This window comes from Bufo bufo, chromosome 1 (genome assembly GCF_905171765.1).
Source record: "Bufo bufo chromosome 1, aBufBuf1.1, whole genome shotgun sequence".
NCBI classification, from domain to species: Eukaryota; Metazoa; Chordata; class Amphibia; order Anura; family Bufonidae; genus Bufo; species Bufo bufo.
Genome location: NC_053389.1, coordinates 794,354,659 through 794,368,024, shown reverse-complemented (window position 1 = coordinate 794,368,024; position 13,366 = coordinate 794,354,659). Strand labels below are relative to the sequence as shown.

Sequence of the window (13,366 nt, the reverse complement as noted above, 5' to 3'; positions counted from 1 at the left end):
CTCCTTTTTTGTAATTGATTTTCATTTTTAGATTTAGATATTTTTTTTTAAATGAGACAAGTCCGGCGGCGAGGGAATGTGTGATCGCCCCCTGTTCTTATCCGTTCCCTCTCTACATATCTCTCTCCATTTGTTGCCTGTGACCTGGACTTTCATGCATGAAGACCCCGTATAGAGATCTAGACGTACGTAGGACTTGTGTCTTCTCCCTCTGCTGATCTGAGAGACCCTCTCGGTATATCCGTGTATTTTCTCTATGAGCACCTGTCTGCGGAGATACCTGAGGAGTGTGCGGTCACATCCGGGACGCTGCCTGTCTGGATGAGATGTGATGCTTTGCAGCGTCCTTACCTCTTCTTTTCCTACATCTTTTCCTTGCTCCTCGCTTTCCGATAACCCGCGGACTTTGTCCCCGACATCATGGGGGCTCGCTTCGGGGACGAGGTGCCGGCCCGTGGTGGGGGAGTCGCAGGTCGTGGAAGTCGGCAAGGTGGGCCCCCAGGGGCCCAGCGGATCTATAAACAGTCAATGGCACAGAGGGCCCGAACTATGGCACTGTACAACCCGATCCCAGTACGGCAGAACTGCTTTACCGTCAACCGTTCCCTCTTCCTCTTCAGTGAAGACAACGTGGTGAGGAAATACGCCAAAAAAATCACCGAATGGCCATATCCTTTTTATTCTTGGCATTGGGGAGCAATAGGCCATGGTGCGCTGTAAGGGTTAAACCTGGCCCCATGCTATAATGGTTGGTAGTATTCCTGTAGATGCATATAAACCACGGAGATCCATCTACAGGAGGTCTATGTGTGTCCATCTGTATCCGTGCATGTGTGTATACCGCGGCGCGGGGTCTATCCATATGTGTGTATAGTAAGATATGGGTATCTGCTCTGCATATCCTACGTGTGACTATCAACCCTGTGCTGTATGGTATATGGGGTCAGCAGTGTACAGTATTAGCTTTCACTTCCCAGATTTTGGAGTATCTATCTATCATCTATCTATGTTATATCTCTCTATTATCTATCTATCTCATATCTATCTATCTATCTATCTCATATCTATCTATCTATCTATCTATCTATCTATCTATCTATCTATCTATTATCTATCTATCTCATATCTATCTATCTATTTATACATCTTGTCATATGTATCTGTCTATATATCTATCTATCTATCTTTCTATCTATCTCCTATCTATCTATCTCCTATCTATCTATCTATTATCTATCTCATATCTATCTATCTATCTATCTATCTCATATCTATCTATCTATCTATCTATCTCATATCTATCTATCTCATATCTATCTATCTCATATCTATCTATCTATCTATCTATCTATCTATCTCATATCTATCATCTATCTATTATCTATCTATCTATCTATCTCATATCTATCTATCTATCTATCTATCTATCTATCTCATATCTATCATCTATCTATTATCTATCTATCTATCTATCTATCTATCTATCATCTATCTATATATCTATCTATGGAATCTATGTGTCTGTGTACGGTACGTCTAGCTCTTGCCAGGACCTGTACAGTATGGACGCTGTGACACACATATCCTGTCTGGGCGATGGAAGAAATGTGCCAGTGAGATGGCCAGCACTGTACCACTATCCCCATCATTCACTGCATACGTTTGTGTTGTCTATGGGCACTGGGCACAGCATATATAAAACATGTATGCTGCTATATATAGCACTGCAGTGCAACGCTCCATTAATAAATCCGCCTGATAATGCTGCATTCTGTGCACATATGCCTGAGGTTTACCAGCTGACGTGGATCCCTGGTGAAGCTGTGTGTCTGGTTGTGTGCTCTGATGTAGGGGGCACATGTACCCTCTGCAGTGTGCGGGGCGCAGTCCTCCGGCTCATACCTGTGCTCTACATACATACAGGTGCACACCGGATCCTAGGCGCAGTGCTCGTCATGTCCGTCATGTATACCTGCACAGTACCCAGCCACGTATACCGGAGACAGTATCCTGTCCACCTGGGGGATTAATGGTATTCACATGAATGCAGATAGATGTATACAAAATAGATAGATAGATAGATAGATAGATTAATAGATAGATAGATTAATAGATAGATAATAGATAGATGGATAGATAGATAATAGATAGATGGATAGATATGAGATAGATGATAGATAGATAGATAGATGGATAGATAGATAGATAGATAGATAGATAGATGGATAGATAGATAATAGATAGATGGATAGATAGATAGATAGATGGATAGATAGATAATAGATAGATGGATAGATAGATAGAAAAGAGATCAGACTCTTATCTCATATCTATCTATCCATCTATCTATCTATCCATCTATCTATCTATCTATCTATCTATCTATCTATCTATCCATCTATCTATCTATCTATCATCTATCTCATATCTATCTATCTCATATCTATGTTATATCTATCTATCTATCTATCTATCTAATATCTATCTATCTATCTATCTATCTATCTATCTCATATCTATCTATCTATCTATCTATCTATCTATCTATCTATCTATGTTATATCTATCTATCTATCTATCTATCTATCTATCTATCTCATATCTATCTATCTATTCCCCATGCTCAGCGTCATACTGGGGTCTGAATTTTGGCAGTGACGTCTGGAGAATTCCACCCTTCAGGCTGTTTTCCTGGAGAAGTGTGATGGGAGCAGATACTGGTCAGCACTGGGGAGCTTTGCTGCAGACACTATACGACTGTGAGAAGATTTCTGGCGGAACATAACCTGGAGTGGGGATATAACTGCTGTAATGGTGTTCATGTGTATACACTGTAATGCAGGTGGACGATGGCTATTTATCTCCATGAACTTGTCTGAAGAGCTAGCAATCTATGCAAAGCAGTGAAGCTGATGTATGTATAGAATAGTGGCAATCTGAAGCAATAATTTCCTTTTGTGTTTTAGCATGGTGTATGGGATTATTTCTACATTGTGTATTAATATTCTACACTGATGATCAAGCTCCATGCTGTCACACCTAGGACAGCCCCCAGTAAATCATTGCCTCCAGCAGGTACCCTAATAAATATAGGCTACTGTACCCACTAAATGCCCCATACCAAAGTGCCATAGTCACCGCCCCACTTCATCCCAAGAGGGCACATATAATAGACTGTAGACTCACCCACATCCCCTCCTGTAGGGCCCAGCTCACCACTATGAGGACACCTTGGTACCCCCACTGGTGCAGTGCTGTCTCATTATCAGACAGTGGGGCAGATTTACTAATAGCGTCTAAGATTTAGACAGTGTAGATTTAGATTAGCCTAAAGATGAGACAGATTTCTCACAGTGACTGATGCTGGATGATAAATAGGCACACCCTTTGGACTGTCTATTCGAAGTCTATTCCGCCTATTAGTTGGCTTCCTTTGTGCAAGAATTTTGCGCCAACATTTTGGGGAACTTTGTCATATTTTAGGCCACACCCCTTTGCATCTAAGCCACTCCTACATTCCATAAATTATGTCTAAAAAACCTTGACCAGTGTGTTGTAAGGCACGTGCCAGACTTCTGGTTTATCTGCCATGGTAAATCTGTCCTCAGATTAAGAATTGCAGCAGTTTGACCATGCAGAACCTCACACAGTATATATTATGACTTGTGAAGACTATTATAAGAATTAGAAAAGAGCCCACCTGGATTAGTGACCTACCGAGCCACCCACCTAGGTGCAAAATATGAGATTCGTCTGGTTCCAAGATAATATTAATTGTTTTGCCCCAAGATTCGACCAGCAGTGGTCGCCCCAAAAATTCAATTGGTCACTAGGTGATTCTGAAAACCAGTGTTTGACCAGTTTGCCAGTACTAGGCCCAAGGATGAAACATGCCTATGATTCAGTAGGCTAGAGGTTGGTAAAAGATTCAGTCAGTCAACAAGAGGCACTAAAAGATGGCCAGGTCTTGGCCCTTAGATTGTGTTTGGTTCCAATGTTCAGAGGACCTCTGGTTGGCTACAGTCACCCAGTAATGGACCCAATATGCAGTTGTCCAAGAAGTGCTTCGACATTCGTTCAGTCATCACTAGTCTTCAAGACTCAGCTGGCCAGTGGTTTGTCCAGTGCTTCGTTCCATCGGTGGTTGGCTCAGTTGGTCAGATCATTCTTGGCATTCATTAGCAGAATCTTTTTAGGAACTAGAATCTGATCTTGCGGCCTACTCTGATCACACATGTGGTAATGTCTGAGAATATGCCTTTGCCTCAGTAGGATCAATACCATCATGGTGGTTTTCTAGATATTCATGTGATATCACAGGGTGTACTCTTCCCGAGGGAATGAATCTGATACTGTAGTCTCAGAGCAATTAAGAACTGCTGACTCCCGAATTCAATACATGGATAATCTACACCATGTCTTGATATAGGTTTACCACTGAGGTAGGAGTGAGCTCCAAAGAAGAAGCGGGGAGTCATCTTCAGTTGGCGTAATCTCGTCTGTAGACCAGTTTATTGCTCCACAGGCAATTTACAAGATGAGTAGGGAGACCCAAGAAGGACCAGACTGTCCTATAATGAGCACTGAATGGTGGTGCTCAGAGGGTGTTATGGGATTTTTGTTGCATGGGTTGCGCTTATTAAAGAGATTCTCTGCTTTGGACAATCCCTATTTATTAGATGGGTCCCTGGATAATCAGAGATCGCCCACTAGGATCTCCAGTGATCGACTATAATCTAGCAGTGCACATTCAGTTTTCCTGCAGTGCCTCCACAGGGCAAGTTAAGTATTACACAGCGTCCATTCAAATCATTGGGTTTCTGTGAAATGTAGGACATCCTCCAGAACAAGAGACGCTGTTTCTAACTGCTTTCTGCCCTTGCCAATAAATGAGAACTCTAAACAGAGGACCCCTTCCCCCCACATGTTAAAGGGGTTGTCCCAGACTTTGAGAAATAAAGCTAACGGCACAAAATTTTAAGTAAAAAATAACTTACTTTACTGTAAAATTTCCCTACCAATGCCGACGCCCGAAGTGGTCCCTGTTGGTCTTTTTCTTATTTTCCTGCGGGGTAACCTGCCACACATGAAGGTCACCGCCGCAGCTCATCACTGGCATCAGTGGTCTTGTGCTGTACACCACTGAGGCCAGCAATTGGCTGCAGCAGTCACATTGATGTACAGCACGTCACCACCACAGGAAAAACTGAACCAAGACCTGCTGGACCATCGGTGCGTCAGCATTGCAGTGACCGGGGATTTAAAGGGTGAGTATATTTTCTTATGTGATAACATTTCTTACTGTTATCTTAAAGGGGTTGTGCCAAATTTTAAACATCTCATACCCAAAGAATAAGCAATAAAAGTCTGCTCCCTGAGGTGGGACGCCACGATCTAAAGGATCTATGGGACTGCTGAAGGTACAATGCTTGGCTATCTCCACCTGCCCCGTAGAAATGAATGGATCGGCAATGCACTCATATGGGAAGACCACAGGACCCCCAATCCTGTGATTGGTGAGGGTCCCTGTGGTCGGATCCCCACAGATCAGACTCTTATCCCCTATCCAAGTTTAAAATTTGGTACAACCCATTTCATTTCTTAAAGCCCAACTAACATCAGGATCAATCTTAACGCACCAGATATACTGTCTGGTAGGGTTGATCCTACTGATTAAAATAATACCTGTCTAGTATAAATCGGTTGCAGTGTTCCCGAGAAAATAGACTTGAATTCTTTAGGCTTCAGAGTAAAGATGGGCGGGGCCTAGTCGCTGGGTGCACCTCCGTTTTCCAGTGCTGACCACGCCCCTGGATGCACTAAATACCTAAGTTGCATAAAGAATACAAGTCTTTTTTCACTTGTATGCTGCCGCCGATTTTCACAAGATAGGTATCATTTTAATCAGTAGGATCGACACTACCAGGTGGCATGGCTCGTTTCATAGGGTTGATCCTGCTGACAGGTGATTTTTTAACTCCTGGACAACCCCTACAAACAAAGGTTCATAAAAGGGTCTGTGAAAATGAGTTTTCGGAGTCGGACAACCCCAGAATGCGCTGCTTCTAGCTGTTAACAAATGCTTCTTTGATGAGGCTTGTCTGATTTGCTGCGGTATCTCATGTGGCAAGTTGCTCATGTGGAATGGGCCGATTTGCGCTCCTGTCAGTTCTTCTGCCACATGTAAATAGCTGCAGTCATCGTCATGTCATACTGTTAAATGAAATAAGTGCCACGCTTAACGATTACCCCAGAAAGTATACGTGGTGGTGCTCCTTCAGGTGTCCAGAGACTTCTGACCGCACCAACGGACTTGTGACTCTCACACTGTCACATTGACCCCACACACTAGAGGAATCAAGTCACCCCTTCATACCCCCGTGATATGCTGGGAACTAATAGACAGGACTTGTCAGGATCTGGCACTACAGCCACTAGACGACATGTTAGATTTGGCAATACAATATCAGGTTGAGTGCTCCGGTGCAGAGGATTCATAGTGCCGAAGCCTTAGGCCTCTTGCACACGAACGTTTTTTTTTTCCCCATTTCCGTTCCGTTTTTTGCGTTTCGTATACGGAACCATTAATTTCAATGGATCCACAAAAAAAACTGATGGTACTCCGTATGCCTTTCGTTTCCATATTTCTGTTCTGTTCAAAGATAGAACATGTCCTAATATTGTCCGCATAACGGACAAGGATAGTACTGTTCTATCAGGGGCCAGCCGTTCCGCGAAAAACGGAATGCACATGGATGTCATCCGTATTTTTTGCAGGTCCGTTTTTTTTCGGACGCCAAAATACTGAAAAAGCCATACGGTCGTGTGCAAGAGGCCTAATGTGAAGTCACTGTAATGTGCTAGTGTGGAACCAATATACAGGCCCAATAGCAAAATGAGACCCCCCCCCTACGGGACTCCCACTTCTGTTCACCACCCTCTTTTCACATTTCTCACTCCACTTTGGGGGCTCTGTGGTGTCAAATAGGTAAAGGAGTAAGGCCCCTTTCACACGAGCGAGTTTTCCGCGCGGGTGCAATGCGTGAGGTGAACGAGAAAAAGGACCTTTGGTGACGTCACTGCGGTCATCACATGGTCCATCACCATGTGATGAGCGCAGTGACGTCACCAAAGGTCCTTTTCCTCCCAGGTCCTCCAAGAAGAAGAAAGAAGACGAGCCAGGCAGCGCGAACAAGTGGATGGGGTGAGTCTAATTTATTTTTTTATTTTTTAACCCCTCCATCCCTAATTATGTTATAAGGGAAAATATTAAAATCTACAGAACACCTAACCCAAACCCGAACTTCAGTGAAGAAGTCTGGGTACCACATTCAGTTTTTTCTCGCGCGGAAAAAACTGAAGAACGCAACGCAATCGCGCAGAAAACTCACCCCACTCGCAGGCAAAATCGCACGATTTTCCCGCGACGCACCCGCATCCTATCCGGCCCTCACACGTGACGCCCGTGTGAAAGAGGCCTAGGAAGGGACTCCAGCACCGATACTGCCCATCTCAGAATCCGACAGCCAGACTGTAAGGTCCATTGCCTGCTTCCAACTTCATGCCCCATCGATCACTCATGGAATGGGTTGACTTTGCTTGAACGGGGCTGAGTTGCAATACTCGTCACAGCCATGAGTGGCGCCGTTTGTGGACGCAAAAGCAGATCCAATCTCAGACAATCCCTGTAATGTAGTAAAGAGAGCAAACAGACCACTATCACTTCCAAAAAGAAGATGACCGATCCATCTACGGAGGAGGAGCGAATTGTATAATGTAGAGGTAGACAGTGTAGGATCTCCTCGCCCACCCCACTGTCCATGGTATTATGGTGCTGCCCTTAAGGGACAGCATCAAGTGGCTAGGTCTTTTTGGAAGGCCTCTGGCAAAGGAAAATGCATAGAGGGTCCACTGTGCATCGGGTCATATTATCTCCATCTGATATCTATTATTCATATGTTTACTTCACATTCAACCTCACCCTGTAGCAGGAGGAAACTGGCAAATCTCTGTGCCCCAGAGCAAAGGATTAATGATGCCACTAAGCAGATGGAGGAGCGGTGCTTAGTTCGAGACACGCAAACAACTGTTAAGATAGGGGTCCACCAGCAGACCCTGTTCATTGGCATGCCTCTGTGGGCATTGCCCGACTCTCACTGTGCACACAGCCATGTTTCTGGGTACCCTGGCTGTGTGCAATTTAGGGAGATATCTGGGGGCATCTTTGATTTGATGACCCAATTTGGTTGGTGTTTTGTTAAAAGGCCAGCACGGCATGGTTGTTGCATAAGCTGAAAGTGTTCATTTGCTGTAGATCCTTAAAATTGCATTGCAGCTGCTTCACTGAGCAGAACGAAATTAAAAAATAAAGCAAACTGCATTTGGTACTTTGCTGAGCTGTGCAGTATTGGTTGGCAGTCAGCTTTCTCTTTGATGGATGCTTCCTCCACAGGCTTTTCCTTCTCTGTACTCACCGCTGCTTCTCTCTCTTATTCTTGGTTCAGTTTATGTGGTTGGGTTGGGGAAAGGTAATACTATTTGTGTACTGCATCAGTTTACTAAATGTGGGACATCCTAAAACATTTAATGTGAAAATGGCTTAATGTACCATAATGTGCCTAAACCTCAATCAATTGGCTTTAAAACTTTGCACAACCTAAGATCTCAGCTTCCCAAACCTATCCTGGAAGCTTCATGGATTTTGGCTGCCCACAAGGCAAATGAGTGACATTAAGCTTGTTTTTTGGGGAGCTTAATGTGGCTTAACGTACAAAAAACAACTCAGATGTTAACCGATTTCCCCCAAACTTCCCATCCTACTAGAATCTCTCTGAAGATTTTGGGTCATTTGATAAAATATACCAAAATTTATTCACATTAAACTATTTTATTCCTTTTCGAAAACATTTAGCTTAATGTACCATAATGTGCCTAAACCTCAATCAATTGCCTTCAAAATTTGCACAACCTAAGTTCTCTTATTGAGTGACGTCAGGCTCGCATAGCCCCTACTACCTTTTGTGCAGCGGCTATTAGAAATGTAAAGGATTAGTCACAAAGCTAGCCGCAGGATCAGCCATAGCTCCGGCTCAGGTCTTGGTCTATCTTGGATGTGGTGACGCATTGGGGATCCCAGCATGCATCTGTGATTGCTGGGCCTCCAATGAGTCCCTGCCCCTTGTGAGGAGGAGTAGGCTACCTCTAGGTACACCTGCATTTGATTTAACGACTGAATCAATATGCTTCCCATATAAATAGAGCTAGGATCACACTTTACAGAGGTGCCTTGACGTTGGCGGTGTGGCTTCTACATATTTTTGGCCAAAGGTTTGTGCAACTAAAACCTCAGCTTTTAATGTTTAATGTTAGACAGGGTAATTTGTTTTGTTGCAGGTGTGCTGCTAAATTTATGCGAAAACCATCTTTTTCCAAGTCTTAGTTCAGTCTCTCTCCAGGTTTGGTCTGAAGGTGGGAATGCTCAAGTGTAGGAAAAGTTTGACTAGGACTGAAGCCTACAGGAGGCCTCACATGCTGATTGAGGAGGAGGACCAGAGAAGCTGGATGTCTACCGAAGGTGCATGGTACTGATATGGACCTCAGTAGCAAGCCTGGTGTCTCTCCTACTGAAGATCTCATGCCTATCACTATTCAGCTGTTGCTCTAATACCCAGTGTCAGCCTGTGCTCCTATACATCTGAGTTGTTTTTTGTACGTTAAGCCACATTAAGCTCCCCAAAAACAAGCTTAATGTCACTCATTTGCCTTGTGGGTATCCAAAATCCATGAAACTTCCAGGATAGGTTTGGGAAACTGAGATCTTAGGTTGTGCAACGTTTCAAGGCAATTGATCGAGGTTTAGGCACATTATGGTACATTAAGCTATTTTCACATTAAATGTTTTAGGATGTCCCCTAAATGTCCCATAACATAAGCATGTCTACAAAGGTGAAAAGACAGTATGCAAGGCCTTCCATACAGTTACCATAGACATAGAAACATAGAGTGTGTCGGCGGATAAGAACCATTTGGCCCATCTAGTCTGCCCAATATACTGAATACTATGGATAGCCCCTGGCCCTATCTTATATGAAGGATGGCCTTATGCCTATCCCATGCATGCTTAAACCCCTTCACTGTATTTGCAGCTACCACTTCTGCTGGAAGGCTATTCCATGCATCCACTACTCTCTCAGTAAAGTAGTACTTCCTGATATTTTAAACTTTTAAACCTATGCCCCTCTAATTTAAAACCATCTTTCTATTGTACTACACACACTTAAAGTCTGTCACTTTTCAAGCCAATATAATAATACACATGACAAATAAAGCAGCAACCTATGTACAAGAATATAACTACTATAATACTGCTCCTATGTACAAAAATATAACTACTATAATACTGTTCCTATGTACAAGAATATAACTACTATAATACTGCTCCTATGTACAAGAATATAACTACTATAATACTGCTCCTATGTACAAAAATATAACTACTATAATACTGCTCCTATGTACAAGAATATAACTACTATAATACTGCCTCCTATGTACAAGAATATAACTACTATAATACTGCTCCTATGTACAAGAATATAACTACTATAATACTGCCTCCTATGTACAAGAATATAACTACTATAATACTGCTCCTATATACAAGAATATAACTACTATAATACTGCCTCCTATGTACAAGAATATAACTACTATAATACTGCTCCTATATACAAGAATATAACTACTATAATACTGCTCCTATGTACAAGAATATAACTACTATAATACTGCTCCTATGTACAAGAATATAACTACTATAATACTGCTCCTATGTACAAGAATATAACTACTATAATACTGCTCCTATGTACAGGAATATAACTACTATAATACTGCTCCTATGTACAAGAATATAACTACTATAATACTGCCTCATATGTACAAGAATATAACTACTATAATACTGCTCCTATGTACAAAAATATAACTACTATAATACTGCCTCATATGTACAAGAATATAACTACTATAATACTGCCTCCTATGTACAAGAATATAACTACTATAATACTGCCTCCTATGTACAAGAATATAAATACTATAATACTGCTCCTATGTACAAGAATATAACTACTATAATACTGCTCCTCTGTACAAGAATATAACTACTATAATACTGCTCCTATGTACAAGATTATAACTACTATAATACTGCCACCTATGTACAAGAATATAACTACTATAATACTGCCTGCTATGTACAAGAATATAACTACTATAATACTGCTCCTATGTACAGGAATATAACTACTATAATACTGCTTCTATGTACAAGAATATAACTACTATAATACTGCTCCTATGTACAAGAATATAACTACTATATTACTGCTCCTATGTACAAGTATATAACTACTATAATACTGCTCCTATGTACAAGTATATAACTACTATAATACTGCTCCTATGTACAAGAATATAACTACTATAATACTACCTCTTATGTACAAGAATATAACTGCTATAATACTGCCTCCTATGTACAAGAATATAACTACTATAATACTGCTCCTATGTACAAGAATATAACTACTATAATACTGCCTCATATGTACAAGAATATAACTACTATAATACTGCCTCCTATGTACAAGAGTATAACTACTATAATACTGTCTCGTATGTACAAGATTATAACTACTATAATACTGCTCCTATGTACAAGAATACATCTACTATAATACTGCTCCTATGTACAGGAATATAACTACTATAATACTGCTCCTATGTACAGGAATATAACTACTATAATACTGCTATGTATAAGAATATAACTACTATAATACTGCTCCTATGTACAAGAATATAACTACTATAATACTGCTATGTACAAGAATATAACTACTATAATACTGCTCCTATGTATAAGAGTATAACTACTATAATACTACCTCCTATGTACAAGAATATAACTACTATAATACTGCTCCTATGTACAAGAATATAACTACTATAATACTGCCTCCTATGTACAAGAATATAACTACTATAATACTGCTCCTATGTACAAGAATATAACTACTATAATACTGCTCCTATGTACAAGAATATAACTACTATAATACTGCCCCTATGTACAGAATATAACTACTATAATACTGCCTCCTATGTACAAGAATATAACTACTATAATACTGCTCCTATGTACAAGAATATAACTACTATAATACTGCCTCCTATGTACAAGAATATAACTACTATAATACTGCCTCCTATGTACAAGAATATAACTACTATAATACTGCTCCTATGTACAAGAATATAACTACTATAATACTACCTCCTATGTACAAGAATATAACTACTATAATACTGCTCCTATGTACAAGAATATAACTACTATAATACTGCTATGTACAAGAATATAACTACTATAATACTGCTCCTATGTATAAGAGTATAACTACTATAATACTACCTCCTATGTACAAGAATATAACTACTATAATACTGCTCCTATGTACAAGAATATAACTACTATAATACTGCCTCCTATGTACAAGAATATAACTACTATAATACTGCTCCTATGTACAAGAATATAACTACTATAATACTGCTCCTATGTACAAGAATATAACTACTATAATACTGCCCCTATGTACAGAATATAACTACTATAATACTGCCTCCTATGTACAAGAATATAACTACTATAATACTGCTCCTATGTACAAGAATATAACTACTATAATACTGCCTCCTATGTACAAGAATATAACTACTATAATACTGCCTCCTATGTACAAGAATATAACTACTATAATACTGCTCCTATGTACAAGAATATAACTACTATAATACTACCTCCTATGTACAAGAATATAACTACTATAATACTGCTCCTATGTACAAGAATATAACTACTATTGTACTATAAATACTATGGTATAAGTACTATGGAGCAGAGCTATGCTGATCACAGTCGGTGGGGTGCGACGCTCACCTGTGCTCTCCTGCCCCTTCATCTCAATACCACGATTGCCACGTATCATGGCCTGTCATAAACTCTCTGTAACTGCAGGGACACGTCAATGCTATCACATACAGTTATGCTTTGAGGATCAGTCATATCAAGCCCCTCGGTATGAATGGAGGTGCCCCTTCTATGTTGCAGCACATTTTGTGAGCATTCTGAAGGCGTCTCTCTCCTGAGTGCTGTCTTGATGGTATCCGCCCAGTATCCCTTCTCCTGTTCTTTCTCTGTACGATCATTCTTGCAGTAATGAGATATAATATTGATATTATTTATTTTCTTTGCACATCAACTTCAGAGTCACTAAACCAAGTGCCCCTACCGAACCAA

General features: G+C 40.7%; 1 protein-coding gene across 1 annotated transcript in view; it reads left to right on the top strand.

The window, feature by feature from the left end:
- The first annotated feature begins 534 nt into the window (after nt 1-534).
- CACNA1A (calcium voltage-gated channel subunit alpha1 A) overlaps nt 535-13,366 on the top strand; it is a 285,029-nt gene continuing 272,197 nt past the window's right edge. Inside the window, exon 1 of the mRNA XM_040415070.1 lies at nt 535-665. Within this exon, the coding sequence (XP_040271004.1) occupies nt 550-665 (116 nt within the window). The 5' untranslated portion in view covers nt 535-549. The remainder of the gene's footprint in view (nt 666-13,366) is intronic.